Here is a 15,584-nt window from a genome sequence, read left to right as displayed (position 1 = left end):
ACGGTCGCAGGTTCGAATCCTGCCTCGGGCATGGATGTGTGTGATGTCCTTAGGTTAGTTAGGTTTAAGTAGTTCTAAGTTCTAGGAGACTGATGACCACAGATGTTAAGTCGAACGAACCACGCACCAGCGACGAGTTTCATGAGAATATCCCGCGCCAAATTAGGCAGTCACCCCCAATAGTCCAGCAGCAACGTTCAGGAAATCCAACGGCGTGCTGAAATGTGTATACACGTGGGGAGATGTCACTTCAAGCACCTCTTGTAATGTGCCTCCATTTTTTAGCAATAAAGGTTTCGTATCGCTTTTGTTGAGATTTTTCATAACACTCTTCCCAGGGCGTCGTGGAACACCTGTAACAGACGTTACACGTTTTTTATTTCATGAATGGTTCAAGATATCGAAACGAGGTTTACGGCAAATTATAGTACACAGAGGGAAACGTAGTTTTGATGAGTGGTTAATGCGCTCAGTTCGGTCATTAACCGGGATACTGTCATAAATCCTTTTCAATTTTAGCGGAATCTTTTTAGAGCTTTCGAAAGCTATGGAAATAACAAGTGTATTGATACCACACTTGTTAGTGTTGGCGTCGAAACATTTAGCGAAAATATCCTAGAAATGTGTTAAAATTGAAAGCCATGCCGGCTGGATTCGGCCATTGTGATATTAGCTCCACCAGGCTCCGTCGGTGTATGCGGCAGGAAGACAGGCGTACTCTACGAGGTAAAATGTATTTCCTCTTGGCCATGCTCTATATGACAAAGATACAGATGCAGGTACGATTCTAGTAAATCGGAACTAAATGCTGATTTATAGCGTATCAGAAAGGGCTTAGAAAAACAGTTTCGAATGTGTGTACATATTCGTGTGCAAGCGAACAGTTTTTGCGGAAATACGCAGACAGACGAAAGGCTTGGATCAAAGACGGAGTCTGTCATGGGAGCCCCACTTGACGTGTTTACAGCGCATTAGTCGATTCCAACTGTAAGGTACTTTTGCTGTTCCCATAGCCCTGTAGATAGGCAAGTTACGAGCATTAACCGAACGGCTACAAAATCGCCCATTTGCGTATTGTGTTCAGCCTTTTGTGCAGTAGTACAGTGGTCTTCAACCTTTTAAGCCGTAGAACAGGGCTGCTATAAACGAATCACTCGTTTCCATAGTTCTACATTTTCCAAAGTATGATATGTAGAAACATGGTTGATGCATGAATACAGTCATAAACTCTCCGAGTTAGCGTTATGTCCAACAGTTGGCGTTCCAAGTGCAATGCCTTAACAGAATGGCGACAAAGCAAGAAAATAGTTTTTGTATGTTGGAATATGCGAGAGATTATTGTTACAACAATGCAGCTTTCTTTCAGAAGGAATTATGAAAAAGAACCGCCATGTAAACAGAGCATTATGCATTGCTATCGACAGTTTAGGGACACTGGTTGTCTCTTCCAACAGAAGCATTATTGGAATGCTTAAAATTAAACACATTTCTCTAATTATTACACATTGTCAAAATTTCATGTAATGAACATAAAGAATTATACAAAACATAACCTTTTAGCTGATTTTTGAATTTAGTCTTACCCGCAATGACTTGACGTGAACTGGAAGTTCATTGTATACTTTTATGCTTGAATAATGGACTCCTTACCATGCTGAGATTTTTATATCTTTGTGAAAATCCTGTTTACTTCTTGTATTATGATCATGATACTCACTGTGTGTTCTATAAATTGTATGATTATTGTTCGCAAAGCTCATTAGCGAAGAAAATGTACTGGCGTGGCATGGTAAGGATCCCCAGCTGTTTAAATAAAATTCTGCTAGACAATCTAAGGTGACCCTACCCATAATTCTGGTGATTCTCTTCTGTGCAATGAAGACTTTATTTCCTCGTCACTGGTTTCCCCAGAACACGATGCTATTGGTCGTAAGTGAATGGAAATATCGAAAGTATGCAGCTTTGATTGTTTCCAAGAAATAAACAGACGTAATTGAGTGAATGACAGATGCTTCCGAATCCAGTCTTTTACATAGGTCGATGAAGCAAACTGTCCAGTTTAAATTGTTGTTAACGTGTAAGTCTAGGAAACTAGAAGACAACTGTCAATATTTTTTGCCGCCACGTTTTATTTCAATATTTTCCAGTTTTTTGTTTGCTGCTTGAAACTGGATGAATTGAGTCTTGTTAACCTTGAGGGACAGATCATTTGATGTGAGTATAGTGGACGCAGTATAGATCACAAAATTCTGCTTACGAAGGCCGAGCATTATGCCTTAGCTTATATAGTAAAGTTGGGATATGGATCGAGTCATATCTAGGTGACAGAAGGCAGAAGGTAGTAGCGAATAATTCTGCAATGGCACCTGTCTGCTCTGACAGGGTCACAGTGAAATGTGGGATACCACAGGGCTCAGTGCTTGGTCCCTTCCTTCCACTACACAGGGTGATTCAAAAAGAATACCACAACTTTAGGAATTTAAAACTCTGCAACGACAAAAGGCAGAGCTAAGCACTATCTGTCGGCGAATTAAGGGAGCTATAAAGTTTCATTTAGTTGTACATTTGTTCGCTTGAGGCGCTGTTGACTAGGCATCAGCGTCAGTTGATGCTAAGATGGCGACCGCTCAACAGAAAGCTTTTTGTGTTATTGAGTACGGCAGAAGTGAATCGACGACAGTTGTTCAGCGTGCATTTCGAACGAAGTATGGTGTTAAACCTCCTGATAGGTGGTGTATTAAACGCCTAAGGTGAACGTTTTCTGTGCCATTTCAGCCAATAAAGTTTTTTGTCCCTTTTTCTTCGAAGGTGCTACTGTAACTGGACTACAGTATCTGGAGATGTTAGAGAATTGGCTGTTCCCTCAGCTCGAACAAGAAGCACAACAATTCATATTTCAGCAGGATGGAGCGCCACCACATTGGCACTTATCTGTCCGTAACTACCTGAACGTCAACTACCCGAGGCGATGGATCGGCCGCCAGGCAGCCCGTGACAGAGCACTTCATCACTGGCCTCCAAGAAGCCCTGATCTTACCCCCTGCGATTTTTTCTTATGGGGGTATGTTAAGGATATGGTGTTTCGGCCACCTCTCCCAGCCACCATTGATGATTTGAAACGAGAAATAATAGCAGCTATCCAAACTGTTACGCCTGATATACTACAGAGAGTGTGGAACGAGTTGGAGTATCGGGTTGATATTGCTCGAGTGTCTGGAGGGGGCCATATTGAACATCTCTGAACTTGTTTTTGAGTGAAAAAAAAACCTTTTTAAATACTCTTTGTAATGATGTATAACAGAAGGTTATATTATGTTTCTTTCATTAAATACACATTTTTAAAGTTGTGGTATTCTTTTTGAATCACCCTGTATTCTTTTAATATAGTGGACGCAGAGTTCTTTGGACTGAAGTTTGGTACTCTTGTCAGTCATAATGACTGTGTCGTCTGAAAAATAGGGTGAAGTGTACTTTTCGTGTTGTACACCATGGAGGATCATTGATAAAGGTTTTCAAAAGGAAGGGACCAAGCACTGAGCCCTGTGGTACCCCACATTTCACTATGCCCTTGTCAGAGCAGGCAGATGCCACTGCAGAATTATTCGGTACTACCTTCTGCCTTCTGCCATCTAGCTATGACTCGAACCATATCTCAACTTTACCATATAAGGCATAATACTCGGCCTTCGAAGCAGAATTTTGTGATCTACACAGTCGAATGTCTTAGACAGATCGCAAAAGATTCCAACTGATGACATTTTATTGTTTATGGGTTCGAGAAGTTGGTTGACAAATGAGAAAATGGCGTGTTTGGTAGAAAAAGCTTGGTTTTTGTTAAGGATTTTATGTTTATTAAGATGATCCATGATTCTCTTTGGATGTGTGCAGTTTTGGTCATAGAGGTTTTAATGAACACGTTATCCCTTTCGACACGGCGAGACAAATTTACCTACTGCGGTCGGTCATAAGGCGCATCTGCGCGCACGCAGCGGGTCAAATACAAACAAAGCGCTCGCAGCAGACTGTTACGAGGAGGGGAAGGACCCGGTGGCACCAGGAAGCGTCGCCCCCTCCACGCGTCTCCCCACTCCCCGCCGCCCCCTCCCCCTGCCGCCAGACCGGTAGCCGAGATACCAGCTGCTCGAGCCGCGGCGCGCGCTCTAGCCGCCAGCAGTCGCCGCGCAGCCATGTCGGGCGCAGTGCTCACGACCACGGTGTGGTACCACCAACCTGTGCAGAAGCTGCCGTCGCTCAAGAGCGTGTCCGTGTCCCGGCTGAACATCCACCACCAGGAGTCTCGGGCGTCGTCGACGGCGGCCGCCCCGACGCCGGTGTCCGCGTGCTTCCCCGTGCTGAACAGCGGCTCTGCGGTCGGCACCTCAGGCTCGAGCAGCGCCGACCACAGCCCCCAGCAGCAGCCGCGCCACGACTCGCACGGCCGGAGACTGCCGCTCACCCCAGCCGGTAAGTCCGCGTCCGTGTGCTCCACTACAGCAGTGTGTCTGCGAGTGCTGTGACCGTGTCGGCTGTAGGAAGGTACCCCGCTAGTACGAAGAGAACTGGGAGTGCGTTTTCTGCCCAACATCCAGCCTGGCGAAGCATCGTTAGCGATGGCTAGGGTGTGGTAGTGGACCCCTTGAAATCTTGACTGTGGTAAGAGACTGATCTGTAGCGTAGCCCGAGGTCTAGACTAGGGTGCATGGTGGCTCGCCAACGAAAATGAATGTGAAATGAAGGTTGTGGTAATTGATAGACCTGTTGTGTAGTCAGACGTCTACATTTGCACCGTACGTAACATACATCGCCATATTTAACTCCCTTTTCCATTATAATACAAAAATTGCAAGATAAATTCTAAAAACCGGTACTGATGTTAGAAAATGGACAAATCTCCAAAGACACAGACATATGATCTCAACATTAATTCGCTCTGCAGAATCCGGTGGACGTGGTGATCAGTAAGGAAGAAGGGAGCATTCATAGCACAAACAACAACAAAGTCATTACAGACGGGGAACTCGCTCAGTCAGATAACGGTTGGTTTGTTTGGGGAAGGAGACCAGACAGCGAGGTCATCGGATTAGGGAAGGACGGGGAAGGAAGTCGGCAGTGCCCTTTGAAGGGAACCATCCCGGCATTTGCCTGGAGCGATTTAGGGAAATCACGGAAAACCTAAATCGGGATGGCCGGACGCGGGATTGAACCGTCGTCCTCCCGAATGCGAGTCCAGTGTCTAACCACTGCGCCACCTCGCTCGGTCAGATAACCGTGAGAGACGAAGTCGACAATGGCCCTTTCAAACAAGTTATCCCTGAGTCGTGTTGCCTTACTAGATTTTAGGGAAACCTAAATCCGAATGTTTGAAGAATGTCATATTTAAGAAACAAAGACCCGTTACTATATCATTACATGATTGCCGAGCAAGCAGTGGAAGCTGTCAGTCACATCCCTAAAACATGCAGAAGTACGTATGCTTACGGAGCAGTTTTAAGTGGGTCGCAAGAAAGGCAGATGCCAGACTGACATACATTGGAAGAATGCTCAGTAAGCTTAGTCCAACCACGAGGGACGTATCTTTGACCCGTGCCACATAGGACTGATAGGGGAAATAAAAAAGATCCAAAGAAGAACGGCACGTGTCGCCACAAGTTCGTTTAGCCATGGTGATACGCTTCCAACTTCAGTGGCAGACGTTAGAACAGAAGCGTTGTGGCTTACTGTTAAAAAATGCGTAAACGTCCTTAACTAGAATCAACCAGCATATTGCTTCAGCCTACATTTTTCCTCACGAAAATAACATTTAAGATAAAATTCGAGCTTACAAACAGTCGTTCTAACCACGCGACAGGAACAGAAAAGGGAAGGTGACAGTGGTACACAAAGTATCCTCCATCACACACTATAAGGTGGCCTGCGCGCTGTAGATGTAGATTTAAGAACCACCAAGAGCCGCTAATGAAATAAATCCTTAATCAATACGACTTTCAATCAACGGAACATCATCAGGTAACATTTTTTTAAAATCAACTTGTAAGCTGTAGTTCTTACAATGGCGTCAAAAATGTAGTAAACAACCATCCTGCGTTTTTAATTTTATTTTGGACGTCTAATACCAAACAGGTATCTATATATTACTCTACGATGGTCAATTGTTTGAAACTCTTAGTGAATAAAGGCTTATTTCATTAGCAGCTCTAGGTGATTCTTAAATTGCCTTTCTTTAAATACGATCTGTGAGGACAACAGCAGCACAAAATAATCGGTAATGTCGAACGGGAATTTGAACGCCGCTCCTCCAGCGCCGCCACCCTCACAGATATCGATAGAAAAAACAACTGACAAAAGATGTGGGTATCTGAGTTGTGACGTGAAAGCGCTTTGTTTGAAATATTGCGACGCTGTCTTGAACCAGAGGGCTTGCCTGCTACTCTGTACACTTATGGTGTCTTTTCCAACAAAAAGAGCGGTACGCATTATCATTCATACCAGCCGCTGAGAAATGACCTCAATTTCCCGCCAAGATAAAATAACTGGTTCCAGTGCATATGGATGTATTACCTTTGTGTTCAAGAAGAAGAACAAGTAACGTGCGCATTTGCCTGAAGCCGCGGCCACGCCAGGCTTTGTTTTATCTAGGGTGATTTCAGCGGAAATCGATGTTATTCTCTGAGAGATCAGAGCACGGTAAATGTGTTCTGCGGGGTATCATGAAGCACTAAACTCTTCAAGGTTTTATGATGCGTTACGTGATTCAGTTAGCAGACAGTAAACAACACAGAATTTATTTCTCCAAATGACTCGAGTATTGATGGAACATTTGTGTTTTGGATACGAAAAATACAAATGTGTAAAATGTCACAAAGGCTAGAGCAACATGATTTTTTAAATTCTCCAGCTTCCCACAGACCTTTCCACGTTTCAAAAGTGCTTTGGAAATGACTTGTTACACAATCGTACACAAGAGTGTATTCACTCAGAATCTGAGCTAGGTGTGGGATTGGGGGTAGCCAATGTTAGTTTCACAGCAAAGTATGACATAATTTTGAGATTTAGCATCAAATGCCTCTGGGCACACTTGCTATTACATGATCTAGCGTTCTTGTAACTGATGCAGAAAGACAGGAAGTGAGTTTGGTTTGTGGAAATTTTCTTTCTCCGAGGGGGTGTAGATTTGCAGTTGGGGCTCCCTTGTCTACACACTGCGTTATGTAGGGCTCAGTCCTTAATAGAATTTTCAGGTGTGTAGAACCAGTCAGTAGAAGGCTACAAAGTGCCATTATGATTAATAAACTCTGTTTTCAACGCTGTCACTCATCGTGCATTAATGCTAATTTACTTGTCTAGCAAGCATCATAGTTGCTACTCTCTATGCATTTGTAAAATGCTTATTTCCTTAAACAAAGTTGCTGTTTACAAATTATGCACTCTCAGAAAGTGTTGATCATTTTCATACATAACTGATCCTGAGAAACACTGTTGTCAAGACTGAAAGGTCCAGGATGACATAAAAGCAGAGTGGAAGGGATAGATTGCTACTCACTCCATAGAGGATGCATCAAGTTGCAGAGAGGCACAACAAAAAAGAGTATGGTGCTAGAAATATTTCAGCTTTTAGACAGACTACCTCCTCAGAAGTAGAACTTTCATACACAGACACATTGCTAGTATAGCCATGTTGTTAGTTGTTGTCTGACTGTGTTAGAGGCAGTGTCATCACATCCCCTAAACAACTCAAAGCTGTGCCCTCAGCAGGCGAGATAATGCACACCGTCTTTTTCAATGCCCAAAGTCCGGTGCTCATTGAATTTCTTGAGCACAGAAAAACTATTATGTGTACTGTGAGATACTCTGTAGTCTATGCACATGCATCAAGAACAAGCGGCCTGGGGCTGCTCGGGGAGCAGATGATTATGCTCCATGGTAACACACATCTCCAAGGTCGTACAGCATGTGTAATAGCAAAGTTCAAGTGAGAGTAGCTTGAGCATCCACCCTACAATCTGTACATGTCAACCTGCAGCTTCAGTGTGTTTGGTTCACTAAAAAACTGTCTCAAAGGGAAGTGTATCAAGTCTCACAACAAATTGAAGGACACAGTGGAGTACTAGTTCCTGTCACAGCCATAGGAATTCTGGCAATAGGGCATACTTCAAGTCATGAAACAGTAGGATAGTTGTGCTCAGGCCTCTGTGGTGACTACTTTTAAATAAAGTCTTGTGTTATATCCACAGTGTTGTTTTGTACCTTTTCTTTTGAACACCCCTCATATATGTACAGGGTGAACATTAATAAAACCAACAAACTGAAGGGACAGATTCCTGACAGGAGGTCCTATGAACGTATGTCCAAAAATGCATCATTGTCACGGTAGATGACGCTGACAAATGAAAGTTCTTCTGACCACATGCGCCTATAGAAGACGATTATACAGATTGATGATGCCAGTTCTGGTAAAGGTTGCTTTGTCAATAAAGAGGACGGATGACAGAAATTCTGTAATTGTACAGTCTGGTGCCAAAATCATCGACAAAATCCTTCCTGTAGAGGGAAATCCGCTGCTGATAATTGTTGTGCTCGTTGCAGCTGACAGGGATAGTAGCAGTTGTCATGCAGGATACAGATAATCAATACTGTGGCTTACAAAATGTTGGTAGATCACTTACCTGGAGGTTGTACTAGGAGTTGTCTCAATATTCCGTAGAACCAGTCCTCCAAATCTGGTGTATACACAGTCCATCGCCTCCCTACTTGTTTGTCTGTCTGAAAGATCCAAAAAGGGCTTAAAATTTGGGTGACGTGATTAGTGTCTCTGAGGGTACTTGTTTTGGTGCAGCCGTGTTGCCTGTTGATCGTTTCCATCTTCTTGGCCATAAACAAACACCATTTCGGCTTGTCCCAGACGTGAATATCGGACCATTCTGCTGCTTACAGTAAGCTGCATCAATGACACAGCCTGCAACACACAAGAAACACATGGCACATGGTCAGAGAAACTTCCATTCATCAGCACCACCTGCTTGTGGCAACAACCCGTTTTGGGCACATGTTCATAGAACTTTTTTCCTATCCATTCTTGCAGTTTGTTGGTTTCATCAATGTTTGCCTGTGTGTGCATGTGTGTATATATATGTGTGTGGTATTATGGTTATAAGTGCAGATATTGTGATCATTGGTACCAGCTTCAGTGTGTTAGTTGCTTTTTCTCTGCATCTAACAGTCTTCCTCCAAATGTGTCACATAATTTATTACCTATTGTCTTCTGCACGGTTGTAACTGCATCACTAAGTAGAATACGCCTGTCACTATAGAATTAACTGTTGAGTGTCCACACATCTGTACTTCAATACCTGACCTGCTGCCCAGGAGAAAAAAGCCGTGATGGCTTGCTCTTGCCACATGTACTTGGAGATACTAACCAAACTAAAAACATATTGCTCCTAATTAGCTATAACTATTAGTCTACAAATGAAGTAAATGCTAATTTAATGTTATTAAGTACACTGTCCTGACTCACTGATAAAAATATCTGCACTTATGCCTCTAACGTCCTGTGTCTGTAATCTGTGTGTATGTGTGTGTGTGTGTGTGTGTGTGTGTGTGTGTGTGTGTGTGAGGGAGAGAGAGAGAGAGAGAGAGAGAGAGAGAGAGAGAGAAATTTCTCGATTAAGACCAATTTATGAAAGTCTTTCTCTGTGATGAAAATGTGAATTATAGATAGTAGGATTATAGCTTACAGATAACCACTGTATTCTAAAGCAGTGGAAAGTAGAAACATAAATTAAAACAAAATCAGAAAATTATACAAATTACGATAACCAAGAGTATAGAGAACTATGCAGTTTTTTAATTTTTTTATGAGAAACTGCACTTTTAAGTTTAAGTCTGCTGTGATAAGAAATAAACAAAGGTGTAAAATATCCATTTATCATTTCCTTCTTAAGATAAAAATTTATGTTGGGTTTTGATACTTTTCATATTAGTAGACAGAGATTTGATATGACATTGCTTCAGATATATGAGAAAGAAGCTATAGTGGATAAACAATTGTGCCATGTCTTTTATCCTGTGGGATGTAAAGTGAGGTCCAAACCATCCATTCTATAAAACAACAAGAGGTATTTACTAACAAATAGTGCAAATAAAAATATGATTGATTGTATTAACCCTCCTACACTTTTCTTAAGTTTGTACTCAAGTGTAAAGAGAAAGGAAATGAAAAATTTGATATACAATATTTTCATCTCCACCAGTAAATGACTAGAGGGAAGCTGGTCAAAAGATTCACTTTTTTTGTTGCATTCATAAGGATGAAACCTGAGAAGTTTACAACTCTATTTCCTTAACTGTCATAATAACTAATCCTGTAATTTCTTGATATGTCTGAGCCATGTCTTTCAAACCAAGAAATTATTATCAGTAGAATCAGTTATAATATTTTTCTGTTACACATTCCAGAAGCATTGAAGTACTATGGAAATCGACTGACAGACTATGAGAGAACAGAAATAGAGAAATATCCAGAGATTTGGTATTTAGGTCTTGATGCCTGCAAAATACATGGTGAAGAAGGGCCACTACAGAATGGTGGCTATGATGATGATAATGGCAGTTATAACAAAGTAAGTATCTCAAATGAAATTTTGGTCCCCGTAATTAGTTTTATTTGACTAATTTTTTGCGTTGGACTAATTTTTGTGTTGTTTTTCTTTCTTTAGATATTTAAGGATCATTGTGCTGTCTTTGTTGTAGGTTCTTCATGACCATATATCATACCGATATGAAATTTTGGAAGTGATTGGTAAAGGAAGTTTTGGACAAGTGATTCGGGCACTTGACCATAAAACTAATCAGCATGTAGCAATAAAAATAATAAGGTAAGCAATTTGATAACAACATACAGAAGGGGTATCTTTTGTAGTTTATACTAGAAAAGTAGAAACTTACATTGTAGGATACAGTAACATATTTCAAAATGTGCAACTATTCCTAACTTATTCTTATGACTAATGTTTACAATAAAACTGACATGAAAATGACCCTTGTTAATGGACATCACAAAAGATGTTGGAAATAACCACTGTTGACACTGATACAGTGCTGTGCTCAATGTATCAAACATGTGAGACATGTGTAGCAGCTCTGCCTGAGGGATAGCAGCTATAGTGTTTACATTATTCTGCTATAGCTCTTCCAGTATGTGAGAATTATGTGAGTACACCCGGCCCTTCTATTTCCCTCAGAGACAAAAATTACAGGGAGAGAGATTAAGTAATGGGAGTAACCTGGAGGTTGCACTGCCTCTGCTGCTTGTCATGTCCTCATGAAACACCTTATGCACTTGTGACAAGGTTGTCAAGGCTGTTGCTCCGTCTTGCTGAAAATATCTATACTGTCATTCATCTCCAGTGATCTGATCTACATATGGATTAAACAGTTTATGGACACTTTGGTTAGCATTAAGAGTTTGATGGAAGAATCGTGTTCCATTGGAGACTCCAGACATTGCGCACCAAGCACCAGTCTTTATTGTGCAACGACTCTTCAAAGTACTGGTGGGAATTATCTGATGCATAATGGTGAATGTTCTAGAATTCACATATCCTGATAGGCTGAACCAGGCCTCATCTGAAGAAAACTAAGGATCCAAAACTTGTGATTCCATTTCATTCAGAAACCATTGACAAAACTCAACACACATTGAAATCGTGGTTTCCAGTATTTTCTGTGATGGGAAGTTCTCCTGGTCATTAACAAGGATCAGTTCCACATCAGTCTCTTAAGTATTTTCTGGGCCAGTTTGTGTGTGTGTGTGTGTGTGTGTGTGTGTGTAAATCTTCAATTTTATGATAATGTAACTTTTTTCAAGTCTTGTACATCTTTGTGAACTCGTTATTTGAGACAAAAAAGAACAACTAATGCACGAGGAAGTTAAACAGTTTTTAAATTATCTAAAACTGATGCCCAGTCAAGGAAAAATAAGAGTCTGATAATTATTCTGCTCTGAGCGCCTGCTAGATGACAAAGCAGGCTGACAAACATGCTCATAGGGAACTCAGTCTCTGAGTATAGTGATGAGCAACACAAATTTCAGCAAATTATTTCTCCACATTATTAACTACAGAAATATATTTAAATGGGGCATTGAGTGGCTGACAGGCATTATGAAAAAGTCTGCTAGATATTGTTTAGCTATTGGACATGTACAACAAAATTCACACAAGTGTGACACACACACACGGCCACTGTTGTTTCCCAGTAATAAGGCATATTGTTGTTATACCACAGCGGATTTTCCATTGTTTGAAATATATTTAAATGTTGTAATAACCATGTTTCCACAGTGAATGGCTGAAACACAATAAATATCTCTCGTGTTATAGGAACAAGAAGAGATTTCATCACCAAGCACTTATAGAAGTTCGGATTCTGGACCATCTAAGGAAGAAGGATAAAGATGGAAGTCACAATGTCATTCATATGTTGGACCACTTCTATTTTCGAAATCATTTGTGTATTAGTTTTGAGCTTATGAGGTATGCCTGAGAATTCGTGTTTTATTCTGAGAATACATACAAATAAAATCATGCAGAGGTTACTTTTGTGCAAACTATTACTTATTGTCATTATTCTTTCAGTTTGAATCTGTATGAGTTGATAAAACGGAACAATTATCAAGGGTTCAGCCTAAGCCTTATTAGAAGATTTGCAAATTCTCTTGTTCAGTGTCTGAGGTTACTCCACAAAGAAAATATAATTCACTGTGATCTCAAACCTGTAAGTATCAAAGCTGAGATGTAGCAAATTATGTAACAATTGTGGTAAAAGTAAAGTGTTTTCTATTGTTACAAGCATTATTCCTCTAACCATAATTATAATTTTCAGGAAAATGTTCTTCTCAAACAACGTGGAAGCAGTTCCATTAAAGTGATAGATTTTGGAAGCTCCTGTTATGCTCACCAACGAGTATATACATACATTCAGTCTCGTTTTTATCGTTCTCCTGAAGTCATTCTTGGATTGCAGTATGGGACAGCAATTGATATGTGGAGTCTTGGTAAGGTTAACAGCAAAAAATAATGTATTTTCTGAATTACAAGTACGACATTGTATCTAAAATAATATTTTTATTTCTTGCTCAATGGTTTTAGATATTGCTGCACTTGAAGAACCATATAACTGTGCAGCTATAGTTCTCTTAGTTATTTCAGTCTCTTGTGTACAAGTGTATTCACTCAGTCCACTTCCATTAATAGTTGTTACTGCTGTATTCAGTGGTGTTTCTTATTCAGTACTATAATTATAGTCCTTTATTGTTTTACCACTCTGTAATTAAAACTAAGACCAGTTTCAACTCTGGGAATCACATATGGCAGAATTGTATTCCTGTGCCCATTTCATCATTTCCTTTCTTATTCTCCATCATTTCCTTTCATCATATTTTGTTTAAGTCATTCAATGGCAAACCATGTTTATGTTGTAATTACTCTTAAACAACCATATCCAGGTTCCCATCAGTGTGAAGCTTTTCATGAAATACAAAGGTGCACGAATTTTTTTTGTGTGTGCTTGTTTGTAGAGTTCCTTTCACAATTACACATGTCACCTTTTCCTATGTTCTAGATGTGGTTCATATATTGCCTGTCTTATAACAAACACTTCATGTTTCTCACTTGCTTATATGAAGTTCTTCACATTTTTCAAGGTAACTGCAAAGCAATTGTGTATCCACCACTCCTTGCATACAGTTATCTTTATTTAAACACACTGAAGAACATGCGAAGATTTTTTGTTTTGAATATGCAGAATACCTACATATACACTCCACGAGTCTGTTTATGGTGCATAGCAGGTGGTGCTTCATGCTTTTATTCATTGATAATTTCCTTGTTTCAATTTGATATGGGTGGGAGGAGTAAGGTGAAAACAACTGGATGTGATTTTATTCACACCATTCTCTGCCTTTTCCTCACAGTGCTTACAGGAACATGTAATTAACACAGTAAAATTATTTTATTAGTAAATTTACTAAACAGTGTATCACGGGAGTAAAACCACATTTTTTATACTGATTCCCTTGTATGTTCTGAGTGTGCTGCTAAACCTTTTACATCACCCAAACTGCCTCATTAAATCACTTACAAAATTCAGGCTTTTAAGAAAGGAGAACAAGATTTTTATTGAATTGTTATAAGTATGTGCATAGAGCATATAAATAGAAGATAAACATAAAATTTAATGTAAATCACAGCTTGGTTTCATCTTTTTACAGGCTGTATACTTGCAGAGTTATACACTGGTTATCCACTTTTCCCTGGTGAAAATGAAGTAGAACAGCTGGCATGTGTGATGGAAGTTTTAGGTACACCACCAGAGGATGTTATTATGAATGCTTCAAGAAGAAGGTTATTTTTCGGTAGGTATATGTGTAGCAATTGGTTGCTGTGTATCGGTGAATATAAAACATTACCTAATAAAAAATGAATTTCTGTCTGGCAATACATGAAATGTAAAACTTTTTGAGACAGAAGAGGAGTGTCAGTTTAACAAATTCTGAAGCGAGAGCAACTGTAACAAGATTTACATAGGCTCGAAAGAAAAGAAGGGTCAAAACATAATTGATCTCCAGCATTTACACCTTGCAGTTAGTCTCTCCGTCAAGACAAGTCCCCTCCTGCCTCTTGAATCTCTCCATACATACCATGTAAAGCAACACCTTTTTCCTTCCAATAACTAAATACTATTATTTTACTGTTTCTTTCACCATATATGTCAGCCTGTTCCTCATACTGATAGAATTCTTAAACTCTTTTTAAAGTTGGAGATCCATTTTCTGTACCTTTTTCTTTAATTGTGTATTTGATATTTTGTTCTCTTCTTGTCTCTGTTTTGTTGTTATTAAGTAAACATCCTCTTGCGTCTCATGTATTGTTTACATTATGTAAATCTGTTTCTAATACCCCATGAGGTCAGCCTTCCTTATGTGGGCATGGACATTCAGCAGTCTCATGTCCTGACATTTTGTGACCCACTAAATTGAAAGTGGAAAGCTTTTTTGTTATATGAACAAAAAGTTCAGGCACAGTCATCTGAAATTTGAATCTAGATATGCCAAAGAGTAATATTTTATGTACAGTCTATATGTCTAAGACAGTCCGATGGAAATACCTCATGTCGATCTCTTTAGACCCTTAGGTTTCATTCCCCTGCATGTGTAGAGAGAAATGTATGGAAAAGGCGTGGGTATAGGTAGCTTGAGGACATGTCGTAGATATCATAGGTAATGACAAATGTAAAGAAAGAAGGGGTGAGGGATGCTGATGCTGCTGTCAAGTTGCACAGGTAACCAATAAAACACTACCTAATAATATAAATACAGAGTTAGAGTTTGGGTGGAGAAGTTTTCAAGACATGTTTTTATGATCCACTCACAGCAAGTGTCAAAATGGCAGAACACTGCAGAAAAATATAGCATTTAAATTATCTTTGCAACTTATAGACTGGGAGATGGAAGCATTTAGAAAGAAAGGTAGGAGCAATAATTCTTATGATAACATAGCAAATAAGTTTCCTGAAAATTACCTTGC

At 40.1% G+C, this 15,584-nt stretch overlaps 1 protein-coding gene across 3 annotated transcripts in view; it reads left to right on the top strand.

Moving 5' to 3' along the window:
• LOC126188868 (dual specificity tyrosine-phosphorylation-regulated kinase 4) overlaps positions 1-15,584 on the top strand; it is a 642,300-nt gene that overhangs the window by 617,405 nt on the left and 9,311 nt on the right. For all 3 annotated transcript variants that reach the window (XM_049930523.1, XM_049930522.1, XM_049930521.1), the window contains 7 exons: positions 4,239-4,464; positions 10,456-10,619; positions 10,750-10,874; positions 12,381-12,533; positions 12,636-12,774; positions 12,883-13,054; positions 14,270-14,413. In XM_049930523.1, coding sequence (XP_049786480.1) covers positions 4,239-4,464; positions 10,456-10,619; positions 10,750-10,874; positions 12,381-12,533; positions 12,636-12,774; positions 12,883-13,054; positions 14,270-14,413 — 1,123 coding nt within the window. The remainder of the gene's footprint in view (positions 1-4,238; positions 4,465-10,455; positions 10,620-10,749; positions 10,875-12,380; positions 12,534-12,635; positions 12,775-12,882; positions 13,055-14,269; positions 14,414-15,584) is intronic.

The sequence above is a fragment of the Schistocerca cancellata genome, chromosome 5 (genome assembly GCF_023864275.1).
Source record: "Schistocerca cancellata isolate TAMUIC-IGC-003103 chromosome 5, iqSchCanc2.1, whole genome shotgun sequence".
In the NCBI taxonomy this organism is placed as follows: domain Eukaryota; kingdom Metazoa; phylum Arthropoda; class Insecta; order Orthoptera; family Acrididae; genus Schistocerca; species Schistocerca cancellata.
This window is presented reverse-complemented; position numbering and strand designations above follow the sequence as displayed.